Source organism: Platichthys flesus, chromosome 24 (assembly GCF_949316205.1).
Source record: "Platichthys flesus chromosome 24, fPlaFle2.1, whole genome shotgun sequence".
In the NCBI taxonomy this organism is placed as follows: domain Eukaryota; kingdom Metazoa; phylum Chordata; class Actinopteri; order Pleuronectiformes; family Pleuronectidae; genus Platichthys; species Platichthys flesus.
Window position 1 is genome coordinate 6,130,517 of NC_084968.1, and position 19,521 is coordinate 6,150,037.

The 19,521-nt window shown below is 40.9% G+C and overlaps 1 protein-coding gene across 1 annotated transcript in view; it reads left to right on the forward strand.

Annotated features, from left to right (window-relative positions):
- m1ap (meiosis 1 associated protein) overlaps positions 1-18,805 on the forward strand; it is a 38,869-nt gene extending 20,064 nt beyond the window's left edge. The window contains exons 4-11 of the mRNA XM_062384534.1: positions 14,286-14,441; positions 14,649-14,808; positions 15,747-15,888; positions 16,754-16,817; positions 16,894-17,036; positions 17,246-17,361; positions 17,593-17,674; positions 18,569-18,805. Coding sequence (XP_062240518.1) covers positions 14,286-14,441; positions 14,649-14,808; positions 15,747-15,888; positions 16,754-16,817; positions 16,894-17,036; positions 17,246-17,361; positions 17,593-17,674; positions 18,569-18,805 — 1,100 coding nt within the window. The remainder of the gene's footprint in view (positions 1-14,285; positions 14,442-14,648; positions 14,809-15,746; positions 15,889-16,753; positions 16,818-16,893; positions 17,037-17,245; positions 17,362-17,592; positions 17,675-18,568) is intronic.
- Positions 18,806-19,521: the final 716 nt, after the last annotated feature.

The following is a 19,521-nucleotide window of genomic DNA, read 5'->3' on the forward strand; positions in this document are numbered from 1 at the left end:
TGAAAAATGCCATTAAACTTACAACATGAACTTGCATATCTTTGACTGGCAAAAAACTACAATGCTTGATCAATCACTGTCATCCATTATTTGATGTAAGTAAATACTATCTTATAATAGGCTTTCTGTAACAGTAATGTATACCTTTATCAATTATATATATTATATATTCATCATATGGTTAATAGCTTAAAATACATTTTCTCTTCTTTGCAGTTAGCCACTTTTATATTCTGCACAGACATTACCAGTTGAGCTGCCCCATGGGAGCACCTAATATGTTGCTGATGTATCAAAACATTTCAAATAATCTTACAGCTTAGTGTTGGTTTGAACATTGTGACACAGAGATACTAGACACTGATGATGGGGATCTGCCAGCTGAAATTAAGGAAGTGGGAATGTGATGGATGACTTGGATCCATCTGACATTTTACAGGCCAAAAGTAAGTTCCTGCCAGTCTTAGCAGTAATAATTCCAACCTCCAGACTAGCGAAATGTGAATATGTCCAGCTCGCTGAGCCGCTCCATCTGCGGCTACTGCTGTGTGTTTGTGACGTGAATAGACAGAGTCTGTATCTCTGGGTCCATATTGAGGATACGGTGCGCATGTGCCTGTGCAATCTGTTGCTCAAAGGAAAGCTCATTTATCAGCATCCGATCATGCCTCATTTCAAATCATTATTTAAAGTCTTGTTACCCTGATTGATTTTGTCTAAGCATCCATCACAAACATTTGGCGTCACACAGACTAGGTTAACATATTGAATAAAAAACATGACTGTGGCCGAGTCGTCTCACACAAGTGCAAAAACGGTAAAAATGAATGTGGGAGTGCCAACACAATGGCAAAGCCACAACACAAATACTGTAAAGATGCTTGGACTGCACAAAAAAGTTGAAGTAGCTATGCATGATTCGACATCCGTTGTTGCAATGACCTTTGGGCTGGTATTTCTGTTGTGTAACTTTTGCATTTGTGTTGTAACTCTTCGAATTTTTGTTTAGTATTATTGCGCTTGTCTCAACCAACATAAAATATCGACCAGGCAACTTATATTTACCATCCAAACGGAATTATCAGTTTCAATTGAAGAAGCATCTCATTTGGTTCTATTACATGTTATCTTTCCAAAGTTATCGCATGCACACCCACACGTTGACTTTGATGACCCCCCGCTGAGACAAACAAGCTATGCACACGCAGACACTCACAGATAGTAGTACTCTATCACAGATAGCTGGAGCAGCTGGCATGACTGATCACTTCTTACTGGCTGTCTCTTATGAACACCTGGGCCTTGTCGTTTCTCTGAGCCTGTTTAATCCCAAACAATATGACAAAGAGAAGGAAGAGATTTTCATTTCCAACCAAAGAGCTTCCCAAAACTCTGATCAGTCCTTCTCTATTACATCTACCTCTATGTTGTTGTTTTTTGAGGTAATAATGTGGTGTAAATATTTCTTGCCTACTTACGTACCAACCTTATCCATGACAGCTCCCAAGAAATGGTTAGTACAGTACACATCAAATACGTTTTTCTCAAAGAGGGTTTCTGTCATTTTAAGTAGTTCCTATTACACATGTATTTTTGGCATAATTACTGTTTAGTGAGAGGAAGTGGAGACACATCATCCATCTGTATACGCTGTATATGACCTTATTCTGTGACCCATATAGATATAGATTTCAATCAATCGTTGAATATTTAGAATAGACAGCTTTTAAATATACATTCAATGTGAAACTTTGTTACCTGTGGTTGTCTCTCTCCAAAGCTTCTGAAATAGATTCAGCTTTAGTATCCCATAGTAAAACTGATTACAATTACAACTTCAAAGTGCCATCATGCAATAATATGCTGGCAGTGTTGTATTTGCTAGTAGTAGTATCACTTGTGACTGTGGTTTGATTGCCACAAGTCTGATATTTGTTTAGTCACAGTAGATCTAAAGCCTCCGTGCTGATCATAGCAGGTGTTTTCTATTTCTCCTCTCAAACTATTAAAAGAGGACAATTATTAAAAGTCATGGAGATGCAGGGGATTGATCCCCGGACCTCATATATGCAGAGCATGCACTCTCCCACAGAGCTACATCGCCTTCTCTTCTTAAAAACTGTGTCTAGTCTAGTACAATTAAATTCTAAACTGGCTAAAATACACTGAATTGTAAACTATTAAAATCGAAGAGACAAGTGGCCTGTTGGTCCAATGATCTGACTCTATGAAGGCAATGTTTTGACTTTTAGACCTTCATCATTCCTTTCCTCATATATATTATTCATGCTGATTAAGGCTTCAGGATGAAGTTTCATGTTTCTAAGGTTCGTTCAAGTAATGGACAGTGTTTGTGATTCTTTGGTCTTCATCTCAAGTTAACAGATTTTGAATATTTGCGCATGTCACTTATGATGTAAAAGACTTGGAGAGGGAAGTGTCACAAGCTTCTACCCAAAGCCACCCTTACTATTATTCAAATTTTTATTTTCAGTTGTTTTAAATCATTATGCATATCTGTGCGTGTGTATTTGTGTGTTTCTTCTTTTGTCAGAATTATATAATGAAGTGCGCTGTTCTATAAATCCCTGTGGCGTGTACTTCTCAAAAATCACTTTCTTATCATCGCATATATATCCCAAATTCTTCACACATCTCAGCTTTGATGAGGTGTTTATTTTATTTGTTTACCTAGTTTGCAAGTGTCTATCAAAGTGACAATGCAGTTGATCCCTCCACATATATTTAGGCACTAAATCCTACTTTGAAGAGACAGTGTTTATTCTGCTTGTGATATTTCTTTTGGCGGTTGTGTATTATTCCTACATTGATTTATTCTCCATCCATCCACCCATCTGTCTCACATCAATAAGCTCCTGCTTTGCTACGGTTAAGCTCTGAGGTCGGAGGTAAACATTTTCTCACACACACACAGTCAGCCCAGGATACCTTACTAGTGAGCACTGAACCACATTCTTTTATGTATCTTTCTCACAAAGTTATTTTATTTGCATCAGTCAATATATACTGAAGACACCTCAGTGCATAACAAAGTTTGGAGATGCTGGAGATTAATCTTAGGACAAGGAGACTCGGTGAGGTCACCTGCAGCTGATATAGTGTTCGCATTAGCCTAAATGGCCTTTTGGTTGCAGACTGCTTCTCTCTTCCTTATTAATCAGTGGAATATGGCCTGATAGGTGCTGTAATTTGGCTCCAGGAGAGAGTTTCTCCAAAGGGTGAGACAAACCTTCAATCAGACCCAGTTGCAAAGATGCAAAGGAAAATACAGTGATAAATTTGACAGTGAAACTGCACCTTTATTTGGTAATTCTTCAGTGGGACAAATCAAGCCAATAATTGCCTTTCAGTTTTTGTAAACGTTTAAGACAAAGGATAATTCTATATAAATGTAATAGTATTAGTTGGAGATGCTTGAGATTGAACCAAGGACACCATTCATGTGAAGCACACACTCACACTGAGCTAAATCCCATAGAGTTAATCATAATATTATACAGATTGTAGATGTTCAGCCCACACATCAGCTGAAATACCTTTTAGCGGTTGCCATAATGAGGTCAGACTATGATCAATAACAAATCAACTTGAGTGCAAAAAGTAATATTTTATATCTTTATACTCTCTCTCTGTCTACACTAAGTCAGCCTCAAACATCTTTCTTTCTCTCCTTATTTCATCTCTGAGGTAAAGATAATTTCCTCTCATGCACACATTGTGACAAACCTTCACCGCATTTGGACCATAAGAGGGAACACTTGTAACTTGCAACACTCGAAACAAATACTTCATTTCGATCACAGTTCCACTACCATCAGTGAGAAAAGTGTAAGACAGACTGGAGATGCTGGGGATTGAATACATGCGAAGCATGCGCTCTACCACTGAGCTACATCCCCTTCTGTTATCACCTAGAGAACTTAAATTTTAAACTATCAGAAAGATATCTCATCTCTGATAAAGTGCTGTAGGATTCTGCACATCAGTAAATGCAATATTTGCCAATTTAGTTTAAATTAAATTGGCAATATACTAATGAAAGGGATTACAGTTTTGTGACCCCTTTCATTAGTATATTTTGAATGAATGTGTTGGTAATGTAACATGAAAAATATTCAAACTTCATAAAATCCCTTTACTGGTTAAAAAACTTAGCAAATTGCTGCAATTTTTGTTTTGGGATCTCTGATCTACGGGTATAGACGCAGACTGACTCATGGGTTGGACTGAGATTTGATCAGTGATTCAGTGATATGTCATTTCATTTGCATGGCATGTCTGTTTTTGCAGGTTGGGATCTGAGTAGAAACATGTCATAGACGAGTGACTCAACATTTTTTCTTTCTGCACCTTTTCTCCACTGTGTGTGTGTAGAGGGGTTGCAGTGGTAGGGGGGGTTCCCATATAATCTTCACTCCTCCTTTAATCATACCTGGCTTCACAGGAGCTGCTGCGCTCCATCAAAGCAGAACGGAGAGATGAGAGGACTCTCTCTTCTTTCCATCTCTTCTCTCTGCACTTCTTTAATTACTTCTTTTCTTTCTCCTCTGCCTCACTCTTCCTCTTTTCCTATGTGTTTGCTCTGTTTTTTCTCTCTCTCACTCCTCCCTGGTATTTCGCAGGCTTCCAGTGAAGTATTACATTTCCTCTCTGCTTTTATCTCACTGTATCTCTTTTGCATTATCATAGATATATGATGTATTAACCTAGATTATTCAATTCCTCTGCCCTAATCACCTAGGGTTTTTCTAGAAGTGGGTCTGCTTACAATAAAACCAGGCTCTGTGATTAGAGGGCTGCAAAGAAATTTGTTTTTGTAGCCAAATTCTCAAAAACATGCACTTTAAACATGAAATTAATTAGTTTAATAGCCTTAAACAGGGTTGTGGTATATCAGCATATAAATTATACAACGATGAAGTAAACATGACTAAACAATACCTTTTGTGTACACTGAAGGAAGCCTGTTTTCACAATAGATCATGTCACAACTGAATATCTACATGTTGCCAAGACTGTGGGTGTTCTGCATTGTGTAATCATATTAATCGTTACACTGCCTGCGGTGTGTATCATCTGTGTGACTGCCACCCTGAACACATCACGCTCTTTTCCTTTCCGCGTTGTCATTCTCCTCATTTGCCTCCTCCGGAAACCTTAAGCCATTCCCACACCCCACACGGCCACAGTTGGATCAGCAAACATCTCACAATACCCGTTTTGAATCGCAGGAATAATGAATCTCAAAATGTTTCACCCCTTGAGAGGAGGATTATAATCCATTGGCCTACAGCCCAGAATTTTAAAAGGGTAGACCAAGTCTTCATCCCGAGGGCTTAGAATGAGACTCCTTTCACGTTTTGCATTACAATAATAATGTGAATCTTCCATCTCTCCCAAGAGGCATCTTCTCGACTCAGTTGGCCTCCTCTTTACAAAGATTTAAGACGAACAGAGCAAAGACCGTGTGGTTGTTTGTTTTTTTAAGCACAAATGCTTGCAAATGTGTTTGTATTAACTGTGGTCATCTGGACGGTGAAGGGCACTGGAGTGTCAATACAACTTACTTGACCCCAACTGAGACAAAAGCCTTAAAAAAGGATTTGTATACGTAATACACTAGGGTCTCCAAATAGCATTTCAATGAGGACCGACTTACAGAGAATCAAATGAGTCAGAATAGAATTTTATTTATCGTGAACTGCAGGAATAGACTGTGGTGCTTAGACCCTGGCAGGAAGTAGAACACGATGGAAGCAGTCCAATGAATTAAGTGCTTAAGATATAAAGGAGACTTTCTGTAGGGGGCGAGTTGCTGGTGGTGATGATGAGGAATAGAGGAGGAAGGGTTCTGATTGGCCGGTTTGAAGGGAGATGGGCCAGTTTTCAGAGTTGATGTGGTGCGGGGGTAAAGGTGAAGAAGCTTTTTGGGTAAGAGGTGAAATGTCAAGCGACAGACAAGCAGGTCCAGTTGCCTTTGTTCACATTTACAATTTCTGATGATACCATGACCTAGAAAAATGAATGAGATTCATCACGAATACTGTCTGGTTTTATTTCATTGATTGTATAGATTCAGAAGTTCGAAAGTCCCCCCAGTTTTTCCCATCTATTGTCTACACCGCTTATCCTTCGAGGGTTGTCATGACAAATTTAATTGAGTGAGTCCCTGGAAGTACTTAGAGGTTTATTGTAATTATTGTTGGTATTTCTGATTTCCTCTGCAGTGCATCGGTCATGTGCAGCTAACGCCTGCCCTGTGTGAACTCAGTTCCCATAGGATGCTAATAAACACGATTCCTACATTTTTGTGTAATTAGTTCTGTGTAAAAACCTTTTTTTCCCCTCTCCCCCAGACTTTTCCCCGTAAGCTACGATTTCAACCACACACCTGCAGCTGCTCAACACGGGGTCACCCTCTCCCGCTCAGTCTCTTCCTCTGTCTCTTAAAGCCAGTTGATTTTCCGTCACAGTCAGCTAATTCAGTTTGGCGTGTGGTTATACTAAACGTTGTTGGGAGGAAACCCCACCCAGACCTGCAGACACAGACAACCACAGCTGCTTCAAAATGTTCAGACAGAGAGGAGGAACACTATACACGCACACACACAAACACACACACAGGGACACAGATGAGGACGGTGAGACAATATTTGCTTCCTGTGTCATTCTTTTAATTGTGAATAAATATTGTTTAACATGACCGACGGAGTAGAAGCATGAAAATGAGGAGTGGTTTGTTTTCCATATTGCTACCCACACGCCAAGGTCAGGCTGTTCACACCTCTCTGTGATGTTAGCAGAGCAGCAGGTGATCAGACAGATGGAGACTGGCATCACTCTTCACACAAGGATATAAGCTATTTGTCCCACACTGTATTTTCCTGCTTCGTGGCCACGACCTTACTAGTCTTTAACCCTGCATTTCCTCTTAATAGTCAGAGTCTTCTCCATGCAATAAGGGTCTAATAGGGTTGGGTCTCATACCTTTTCATGTGGTTGCATCTTGCAGGAAGAGAGGTATCGTGATCCCTCCTTCTTGCAGGTTTTTTGTCATCATCTTGTTAAGAACAACATATGGTTAATGAAGAGAAAAGCAAGGGGGTGGACGGAGAAAGAAGATAAAGGAAACCTTGAAACTCCTCTGAGTAGTTCACAGCTATTAAACACCTCTGCCCACCTGCCTCTGTCTGCTGCCAATCAATCATACCCTTCTGCCACCTTCATCACCTCTCTCTCCAAAGGGAAAAGTTGGAGGTGGAAAATTGTATCTGAAATTGCAGGAAGGCCCGGAGGTTTAATAGCAGAATCCGAACATGGCAATCTAGCAGTCTCCTCGATCATAGACATCGAGGAGGGGGGCATCGTAAGGGGAATTGCACAAAATGTCTGTGGACCAAGATAATCAGCCTTTCCCTGAGTCCCCTCTCTGCTGTGGGCCCGCTTTGCCCACCCTGTTGCAATATTCCTGAACACACTCATTACATATAAACAGTATAAAAATGTGCTAAATTATTATTGTTTTTTTTATCAGTGTTTTTACTTAAAAAATAAACAAGTTGCCATGTTTGTTTTATCAGCACTACATTAATTAAACTCAACCTCCCACTTTATAATTTTAATTTGCCTCAGGTTTTCTCTCACATCTTGACTTTTAAGGTGCTTATGTAAAACATGACTGTTCTTCCCATCTCTGCTGAGAGGTCTGTTATTTACTATCACGTTTGCAGTCAAAGCCCTGCTCTCATTTCTTCTTTACTCTCCCTTTTATCAGTCAGTTCTGCTACCGGTTTTCTTGCTACTTGTCTTCTACTAAAGGGGCATTTCCACACCAGTAGGTCTGGGCCAAGGCTTTTTATATTGCAACAATTGATCTGGTAAGGTTTGGTTTCATATCACACTATTGGGAGCACAGTTATGTCTTTTGTATGACATAAGTCCTGTTGTCATCACCCGTATATACACGTGGGCTGCATCTAACTACAATTGACATTGATTGGTTTGTAGATGGGTGTGCATCAGACATTGACTGGTTTGGTGGTTAGTTGTCTGATCGAGAAAGTGATTGAACCGCGTCATTTGATAAATTTCCTTGTCACTCTTATGTTATTATGGTATTACTACCAGTATCACCAGCCTCAGTTTCAGCTGGTCTGGACCACAGTTCGAGGCGCCTTTCACACCTGTTATTTTAATTTGAAAGAGTCCTAAGTTACACGTATACATGGTACTCTGGTTAGGGGACATTTAATGAAAATAAAACCATAAGTGTTTGAGAGTCACTTAAGAGTAAACTATTGTTGAGTCATTGAAAGTAGATTTTTGGGATTGCATCATTGCAACTCTGATAAACTGTTGTCATTGTCCTTAAGTATATATCCTTCTGATGTCTTTTCGTCTTCTCCTCTTCTGTAACCCTCTCTTCTGCGCTGAACCTCCTTGAGCACAGTCTGCAGAGCTCCTCTCATCTTCTGTCCTCTTGTCCTGTTTCAAGTGCTTCAAAAGGAGTCAGCTGCCACCCTCTCTGAGCCGCCGTGTCCGTCTCCATATGCCATCCACCCCTGTTTCCACATTCTGCTTGAAAACAAGCAGTTGATCTCCGGCTGTCGCTTTTCTCTCTATACGCTGGCAATGCTCATTATAATATGATTTGTGTGAATTAACGTGGCGGCAATTCCTCTTCCCCAACATGACAGGTATCCTTTTTTTTTAATTGTCGCAACAGATTTGTGGTAGTCTATGGAAACTTCGTGTAAGCACCACAAATTGAGGGCAGGAACATGGAGGAATTTGTTACTCCATTTTCCATCCAATCTCATTTTGCATGTGTACAGAATTAAATCGGCTGCCATTGAAGATGCCCCCTTTTTTGACCTTCTCGTAACCATTTGTCACTTTTCTATTTCTGCCCTCTCTTTCTGTTCGTCCTCAATAGTAATTACAGCCAGATAACTGTGCGGTCGTCCTCTTGTCCTTTTCAAAAGTGTCCGTCTGCTTTGATTGTCTCCATGATCGCACGCCCCTAACAGAAGTGACTGCGAGGCAATTAGGTCACACAGCCGCTGGTGTGATGAGTGCCTGTGTTTCAGACCAGATGATCAATGTCCTACTTGTCCCTGTCCAAAACTACATCAATGAGCTATTCATCATTATTGCTCACACAGACACACTCACTGACAAGGACAGAGTGTGTGTCGACTGTGTCGCTCTCTGTAAGTGAGATATGGATGTAAGAGGGGAATTCCACACGCAGACATTCATCTGTGCTAACTTCATGTTTATGCACACTCTGAAGTTTGTCCCAGAGCCATGCATTAGGTTCATATCACAGTATTGCTTCATCTGTGTATTCAATTGACACATCTGTGCCAAGTAACAGAATTGTTGTTTGTACAACATAAGCTGAGTTAGTTTGTGAATTAATGGGAGTCAATTTTTGATAATCAATTGTCAGACAAAGGGTTACTGCATAGGAAAAATGAGCGTATACCCGATATCTTGTTGCAAAGTAGGTATTAAAGGATGATTCAACTTTCTGAATATGGGTTAAGAATAAATCAGCAGAACAATGCCACCATAATCAGTAGAACTGATTGAAACTTACAGGAATACAATCCAAGTTGTGAAAAATTGGAATTGCACTTTAATGAAATACCTCAAACTCTGTAATCTCCCACCCTTTTGAAGTGTCACTGTGAAAGAAGCTCATTTACTTTAAGATTTAATGCAGTTGTTAGTTTTTTGTCATCTGACCTCATTAGTAATGTTATGTAAGGAAAATGAATGAAAAAATGCACATTTATTCATTTAATAATAACGTTCTTAGAAATAAATGAATATGCTTTCAAAAATAACAGAACTTGAATAGAATAATCATAACTCAACAAATTAACTACAACAGAACAAAGAGCTCCAGGCTATTGACAAACTCCAGAGTAGTCCTCCATTAGTGGGATCTTTCCAGAATTGCGCGATGTAATGGTCAGAGGCTTTTACAAGGATTTCCACCATTACGCAGCACTCTTTCCATTATCTGCATCTGGTCAAGCTGATCCATATCGAAATGAATGAGTGAACACAGGATGGTAGTGCAGTGCTCCACTTCCTGTTCTAGTCATGCATTAGCTAACATTGTCACTGGTTTCCCCAGCCACGCTAATGTTACACTGGTCTATGGACATGAGGAGGATGTACTTGTCCTAATGCAAGTAAAGGGAAATATTACTGGGTGTGGTCCTGCAGGGTCGGTCAGAGAGAGTAGGGGCTCGGAAAAATAAATAACATGGATGGACATTGAGAGAAAGACCAGAGAGCAGGATGGATTTGTATCTGTGCAGTGTAATTCGTACATATTAATATTATCCCAATCATCTACTTACAAAGCAAAGAGGGTCTTAGCGATCAGAGAAAGAAACAAACAGGCCCCTTGATATCATGTCTGCAGTCGTAGCCAATTAAGTTGGTTCCCCCCAAAGACTGTATATAAAGATGGATGATGTATCTCAACTTGCTCCTTGTTTACGACCTATAATGCAGTAAGCCCCCAGGGGGCGATCAAGATGCTTGTCAATCTTAATAAACTGTCCTTGCTACCCTTTTGTATTTCTAGCATTTCTTCAAAACTTATTAAAGTTTAAGACACAACTTAGTTATCTTGTTCCAATTCGTTATTATCTTGTGGCCATGAATTATGTTTTTTTTCCCAAATGACACCAGGGGGCTCTGTAATTTGAATGCAAGCCATGTGAATTGTTCAAAATTAACAGCCCGGCCCTCCTATCACAGCCGTTAACTAACCCACCTCCTCTGAACGCCATCACATCAGTCATTTATTTAACAAAAAGAACACATGCCTCTCCAGGGAAATTATAGCTCAAGTGAAGTCATTACATTTCCCTCTAATCAAATTTAGTTTCAAGGGTATTTGTGTGTGTGTAGGTGAATCACAAGTGTCTTTGCCCTTTGGCAAATCTCAACAGAACTGCAGCACCACTAGGTTTTCAAATTAAAGCAAAAATATTGACATGATGTGTCTCAATTGTGCATCTTCATATGGAGTTATTTGGATTGGAAAATATTTCAGGTCATATGAGGGGAGCCAGATGAGAGATGCCAATGTAAAATGAAGCAGGCAAGACATTTAGCAGCTATTCCCTATATGACTATGTGTGTTACAAGAAATGTGATGACTCAGTTCCTGCAGTTATCGTTAATTTCAACAGATAGATTGTAGAAGCTACAGTTGAACCTACTAGAAACAAGGATGTTGTCCTTCTTGTTGCAAAGCTGCTCTTTTAATCTGAGGACTTGATAGTAGAATTGAAAGTTGAAGGTTTTACCCTCCAAATTTAATGCATACCTCCTGTTATGGAAGCACATTTAAATTAAATAGATCCCAATTTAATACTCGTTCAAACGAATTGCTTTCATTGCAGGGCCCTTGCATTTTGATGTTTAGTTTGTTGACTTTAATCCTGAAATTTAAATTTTTATTCTCGACATTTCCACTTTATTCTCAAAATTCTCAAAATTCTTCCTAAGAAGACATCTTCCACATCCGGCAGTAGTTGAGCCATTCACATATATTAATATTTGTTCACTGAGATATTTAACCTGTAATCCTCCTACATGACTCCACCAGGAGCTTATGTCATTGTAAACTTACAACACTCGCACCACACACACTTCATGAGATTCCACTACGACTATGTTTCCTTACCTCAGCATGGGTGTCACACTTTATCTTCTCTCGTACACACACACATATGCAGGACATGTTAATGAGATTCAGGCGAGCTGTTAAACTTTTAGATGAGAGGGCTGAGTTACATGGTCTGCCTCATAATTTAATAGATTCTTAATCTTCCAACACAGACAGGGCACATAGAACAGTAACAGCTGGGAAGTGGGGGATGCTAAAGCTTAATTGATTTCGTTTTTTTTGTATATCTTGCGTACCTGCAGTAAACACACACTTCATGAACTCCGCAAAGATCGAGACGGAGGGACGGGAGGATTTAGCAAGGTAAACAAATCCTTCATGAACGCAGATAAGGCTGCTGGAGAGACGGACAGCAACATTACCTCAGTTCCCGTCAGGGTTAACTGCTCTCACCTATGTCTCACTCGGCTGGTAACATATTACTCTGTGGAATATACATATATTCACACTCACACACACTTATGACTGTCTGGGTGGTTTTATGCTGCTGTGAGAAGCTTTCTTTCCTTTTTTTCTGGAAGTGTTTATGTCTTACAAACACACACACACACTTCTTCTTACTTAAGGAGGACTTAAATTGGCCCAATACATAGCTTCAATTGAAACTAAATGCATAATCCAAATATAAATTTAAAAGCATATACATACACACATACACAAACACACACACACAGCGATAGGATTTGAATTCTAGTCCTGACAAGGTCAGTGTTTATGCTGGAAAATGCCCTAACAAAATAATAATTGTGTACAATTACATACACACACACACACACACACACTGTTTACGAATTACAAGTATTTCCAACAGTGTGATCCATCACCCCCTCACCCGCCCCTCCCATTCGTCTCCTCGTCCATCTCATCTTATCATTCCCTTCTCCTCTGTGCTCTCCGTCCTATCTGTAATTTATACTTTCTTTCCCTCTTTGCTCTAACAACTTCCATAATTCTTCCCTCCCTCCCTCCCTCTATCACTTGCTCTGTTTCCTGCTCTCTCTATTCCTATTCCCCAGACAGACATTATTGGAGCGAGTGGGTATCGATTAGCCTTTTTTCTCTATCTCTGACCATCTCCAGTAGCTTTCTCTATCTTTCCCATCACCATTTCCTGACCACATCCTCCCTCCTACTCTTTCAACCATATATTCTGCCTCTCTCTTTCTAATTACTTTTGGGTTAGTAGGATTTGTATCCTCCTTGTTCTCGATCCACTAGTTTTCTCTGCAGTCATTTAGCATTTCATGCAGGATCATAACTGTTCTGATGCCATTTTACAGAGGAGTACATGTCTTATTATAGTTCTGATCCTAAGAATCCAAGAATTCCTACTAGTTGTTTAATCCACAGATCACTTGGAGCGAGAGCAGTGCGGCATGTGTCGCAGTTGAAAGCAAAGCATCTTGACTTAACAGCTTTTTTTGACACATTAAAGGGAACTTGTAAAGCAAAAGTGCTATTACTTCCATCTTTGTTACCCTCTTGATCTACTGTATCTCTCTCTCAGCCTTCATCCTTCACCCAGCAAGGATCAGACCATAAAACATCCTTAAGCAAACATAATTCTTTCCCGTCAGATCAAGTTGTTATTTCCAGATGAACTCTTTGAATAACTTTTGCCCGGAATCAAAAACCTCAGTTCTGCATCTCCCTCTGACAGATGAAAAGAAGCATTGACATATTTTATTGTAGGAATTTAGGAGTTTTTTCTAGTTCCTGACTGGGATATTTCAAATATTCTTCCATCCCATTATCCCCCCTTTCTCTCTGCCTCTCCCCTGCCTGTATCTCCCCTTACTCGCTACAGTGCCTCCTGCTAATCTCCTCTCCCTTTGGTCCCATTAGTTATCTCCTGATGGGTCATTAACTATTAAACACCAGATAGAGGGGAAAGAAGGAGAGGGCTGCTCGGAATGGTTTGTGTCTCGTTTGCAATAATAAATGGACACAGAGGGAGAGCAGGACAGGAGGTGGGTGGGGCAGGTCCATATAGGGTCGTCTCTGTTTGTAATGAAAAGTGGAAATCAGTAGGAAAATGAGGAGGAGAGCAGGAACAGTTCAGTCTGTCCTCTGAGATAACGCAAATAAAAGATGACGGAGGTATACATCAATTTACAAAAATAAACCAAAGCAGAGGAATTATCAGGCTGAGTATTGTGTCTTCATCCAAACTGCACTCCTGCTTTTTCCCCTTCAGCAAATCAAAGTCAGGCCTTCTCATCCAGATGAACTTTAAAAGGACTTTGAATGATCCCGAGACACCTAAAGCCTCAGATATCATCAAGTTCAGGGTTCTTCAGTCGCTGAGGCTAAACTGTTTAGAATTTATAACATGTTGCCTCCATCTAGTGGTCACAGAGGGTAATGGTTTAAAAGTTCATTTGCCCCAGGAACGTCCTTAAGAAACAATTAGAGAAGATGTTCAACTTTAGCTAAATTATTTAAAGAAACAACTTTGAAACTTTGAAACCTTTAAATAACGTGTTGTTGTCTGTGGTCTACTTACACCTGTATATATATTCGTCCACGTGTGTGTCTGTAGAGTGTCTGATGTTGGGGACGGAGATCGAGCTGCAGCGAGTGGAAAACAGCGTGTTCGCCGTGGAGAGTGTGTTGAAATCATGGCTTCAAGAGCAGGGAGGTGACAGAGAGCACCTCCACCTCCTACTGCCGAGCCCCACGGACAGTCCCATCCCAGGTTAGAAACAACGCTCACACACACACACACACACACATGGATGTTTTGTGCATTATGCAATGAAATTATATAGTTTACTAATACGCTGATTGTATAGGAGGTGACCAATGTTGTTTATATCCAAACTAGTGCTAACACCGAGATTGTGTGACCAGTTGTTTTTCTGCATATTATATCTTGCACTTATGGCATTTGTCCCCTGAGTAGTGTGTGTGAAGTGTGACATGCAGGAGCGTCTGATCAGCCCCGCACTCATCCCTCTGACCCCCAACCTGGGAGTAAAGACTGAGAGCGTCCGGGACTTCCTGTCTGTCGCCAAGGGCTCAGCCAATCAGAGCTCACCACCACAGAGACTGAAAGTAATCAAGTAAGACGTCAGGCAGCAACTGACCACAGATCTCAGATCTATCCCGTTCAGTAGGAGCCAATCAAAAGCTCTACCACTCACATCGGTTATGATAAAGGATTCTCAGGGACCTGATGACAAAAGCCTGGTTACCCTTAGTTACCAACCTCGACTTAGGAACCATTAGCAAGTGATGGTTAGAAGATCTAGATTACGGCCTGAAGCATAGGAGTTTAGTAGCTCTACCAATCAATTAAATCAGTGGGAGCTCCCAGGGTGAAACATATCAAACTGTATTTATTCCAGTATATTCACATGAAGTCCTGAATATTTGTATCACAATCTAATAAAATTGAAATGTCTAAAAGCCTGTGAGATTCTTGTTTAGCTGAACCAAATAAGTCTGAATATCAAATTAAAAGTTTGTGATTTATCATTTTCAAGTGTCATTACACAAAATATACATACAGCACATGACACTTGATATTTAAGAACTCAGTTACTGGGTTATCAGTAGCAGATGAGTGATGTTCAAAGACAAATAATACACACACACATACACACACACACACAAAGCATCCCATACACATGTGAGGGCTGCACTGTGTTGTGTCTACACTGTCTCACCGCTAAACCAGCTTAACAGTTTCTTTCTTTTCCCTGATTTGCATTGGTTTTACATTTACAGGAGCTGCTGTAAGATGTTTTGGTTGACTGAGTATTTGTTTTGCATACAGGTCAATATCAGAGTTGTTTTTGTGTGTGTATGTGTGTGTGTGTTTGCTTTCCATACTAAAAATGGTTTGCAGCAGTGACATTCAAATGAAGCTTCACACTTTACCTCAGCAGGGATGATGTCATCCTGATCCTCTGCTATATGCTGTTGAAACACATCTCGAGACACACCAGTCCTTCATCTTGTAGGCTGACCAAGGTGCTGCTGTGTGTGTGTGTTACAGGGTTCTGCGTGCAGAGGGAGTGTGTGAGAGTGTGTTGTACGGCCTGCCAATGGTGATCCGTCCCACCACCTGCTGGCAGCTGGACTGGGAAGAAATGGAGGCCAACCACAACTTGTTCCACGCTCTCTGCCACACACTCAGGGTGTGTGACTCACAATTTGGACATTGACAGAAAGCCTCAAAAAGAACTTGTGAAACATCTGACAACAAGAAAACTTCTCGTATGGCTGTCTAAGCTGGGACCACACTGTTTCTGTTTCAGCTGCACATATTCACATCTAGGACTGTTTTGACAATTCCAGGATGTTTTATCTCACACTGCCAATCTATGTGTGTGTTTATGCATCACATAAACCAGGTTGTAGGTTTAAGACTAGATTGGTATTAGTCATATTTGTTCAGTGGGATGTAGATTACAGGAACTTGCGGAGCAAACATCAGGCAGGGCAGGTAGGTGCAGATCTCTGGAAGCAAAACATGGTGAAACACCAGGGAACAGAGCGGAAACGAAAGGAGCACAGACTAAATACACACGGTAGAAAGGGATAATAGGGCACAGGTGAAACACACCCGACTAAAACAGGGAGTAAAACCAGCAAAAGACACACATGGCAAATTGAAACTTCAAAGTAAAACAGGAAGTAACAGAAAAACAAGCTCAAAAATCCTGAAACACTTGTGAAATCTAAATAAAACTAATCAGGAATGACACTCAGAAGATGGCATAAGTCCATAAGGCCCAACAGTCCCCTTATGAAACCACATTTAACTTCAGTAGTATCAGACAACATGGCAGATTTTTTTCATTAAGATCTATGAATCAATGAAAATGGATTTGCTGTCTTACGCGGATCCCTGCAAAAATGTGGTCTTCATTGGATCATGCCCCATCCCCCCACACGATTTCATTCAAATCGGTACAGTTGTTTTTTGCTTAGTTTTGCTAAAACCAAACCAACCTACAAACATTAATTTTGTGACATTATCTAAGTTGCCTTTTTTTGCAGAGTCGTGACTTATTCCTGCTGCTGCAGGTGGAGCCTGTCCAAATGTCGACAGCCCAGAGCTCAGGTCTGTGTGTGTTTGTGTGTGTTTGTGTGTGTTTGTATGCGTGTATGCACTCATCTATATGTTTGTGTGTATACAGGTGTGTTTTCTCACTATGTCCTCCAGCCGTCCCCGTCTCTCACCCTCCTTCTGAAGCCTGTGGCCTCCAGAGAGTTGCTGCTGCCCTGCCATCAGCCTATCTCAACTCAGGACCCTGCACCTGATGTCATGCAGACAGTTCAGGTTAGGGTTTAAACTTAGTGGGTTATACACACGGTACATACACAGACAGAAGCATTTATATAGGAGAAATACTATAGATACATTTAAATCACAAATGTGTGCACTGATTTCAGGAACCACAAAACTGTAAACTTTCAAACAGTCTCGACATTCTGATGTGCTGCTTTGGTTGATACCTGCATGTTTTCTGTCTCTGTTCTGTGTGTCAGAGTTGTCTCTCTCAGCTGGACGAGGAGTTTGTGTTCAACCCCCTCTCTCTGAGAAGTAACCTCTACCAGCATCTGAAGAGCAGAGGCCTGCTCTCACAGCCACGCTACCCATACAGGTCTGCACCAGAGACACGTTTATAAAACATGTAAATAAAAATGGACGAAGACTGCAGGTGAAGCAGAGATACCTGAAACCTGTGGTTTCTAAAATGACCAGCAGAGGGTCCGTTTCTATAGGAATCTGTGAAAATGATTCAACGTTTTCATACTGAATCTTAATCCCTAGTTTCATTACATCATGATTTTTATTTGATCCTGACAATGATGAAGATGATCGATGTTTCCAGGCTCCAGCCACCAGCTCTCCTCAGAGACCAGTCTCAACCAGCAGAGGGCGCTAGGGCCACAGCCGGCAGACCGCCTAGACAGGTAAACAACACAGTTTTATGACAGTGTAAAGGTCACAAAGGGCTGCCCTCATATGAACACAACCATTATCACACGATTAAAGACCAACTATTTAGCTAAAAAGAGCACAAATATTTGTATGAACCTCTTTCATGCCTTATACATTGATTTACTATTGAGATTTCCCCCTCATTTGTCACTTTTTGGTCCGCCGGATGGCAGCACTCTCTAGATACACTGAAACTCTTAATATAATCACACACACACACACATGTACAAACTTGATCTTCTTGTAAATTATTATTTTCTCTGATGAAGGGAAGTGCTGCAGCAAACTGCTGAAGTCGGCCTCAGGAGAAAAAGCAGATAGAAAGCTGTCAATGTATTTCAAGTGGTGCAATGTTTTTTAGTCTGTCTGTTAGTGTTGGGGCAGCATTACATCAAATCTACTGGACAGATTACCATGAATTTTCAATGAAAGATGCAGTGTGGGTCAGGGAGAAAGCCATTTTATTTCCTTCACATTAACTGGAACCTACTGTGACCTCAGAGCATGTAGCTGTTGGTGAAAAGAGTCATCCGGCTCGATAAGGCTATCATGACAACATGCAAATTGTTCACGACAATAAAGAAACAATGTTTTCTGTGTTCTGCAGAAGGGAAGCTTTTGATTTGTCCAGTGTGCTGACACTCAGCTGCATGTTTGGGATTGTTTATACAAACACTCTGTTAATGTCCTTCTCCTTTTTTCTTTATCTCTCTTTGGTTCCACCTTATATGAAGTCTTATCTCACGACTTCTTTACTCCTCTCTCCTGCAGTACTCAATTGATTTGCCTATTTATCTTGTGAGTTCAGAACTTTAAGGTATTATTGTGAATTTGAAATGTGAAGGGTGTGCATTGTCTCCATTCAGCCACAAAACCAGAGTCGCCAACTGGGATCAAACAGCAGGGTCAGAGCCACCGTGGCTCCCATGCCTTCATCCTCCCTCCACACGTCCTCCTCCCTCTCCTCTTCCTCCGCCCTGGGGCCTCCGTCTGCGAAGGCCTCCCGTCTGGCGCTGAAGCTCCTCAGCAGCAGCAGCGGTAGAAGGGGGGGCCCTGCTCCATCTCAACAGGAGGAAGACAATGATGACTCCATGATAATATAGGGAGAGCAACCGGAGGGTGAGTGTGCCGAGGGAGCAATGACAGGGGAGAGAGAGAGCGAGGCAGTGAATAACATTCTTTACAAGTTATTTAACATATAAAACAGTTTGAAAAGCCAACTTGTCAATTCAAAGGGCTTTCGAGAGAGAAACAGTGTGGCTCACAGTTACACACACACACACACACACACATATACGCTCACAGAAGGCTTGTTAAACTCACATCTAGGTTATGTTATACGTGTGGTAGGAATAAATAGAGACGAAAAGGAGGTGCGAAAAAAAACTGTCATAACCCAAAGTGCAACAAAGCATGAGTGCGTTCGCATTGTGCAAATTACTTTGGCTTTAAAGGTTTTGCAAGCCGCATGATTGCTCACGAACTTTATGATGGTGTCCGATTAGCCAACTGGCGTGTGTGGCGTGTGTGTGTGGGTGTGCATGAGAGAAAGGAAAGTTTCCAGTCCCTTCCATCTTTAGATTGCTGTGGCTGACAAACTTTAATGTATGTTAAAAACAATGAGAAAGCAGGAGAGAAAATGAAAAGAAGGGAAACAGCGGGACAATGGAAGATGGAGGGAACAGACTAATAAAGAAATTCCCGAAAAAATTATAAAAGAGGCGCGGGGTGGGGATATGAGAGGGATTAGAAGCTGATGTAAGCACGTCTAGATGTTGCAGCACAGCCGCCAACACACGCAGTAAAACACATGATCAAA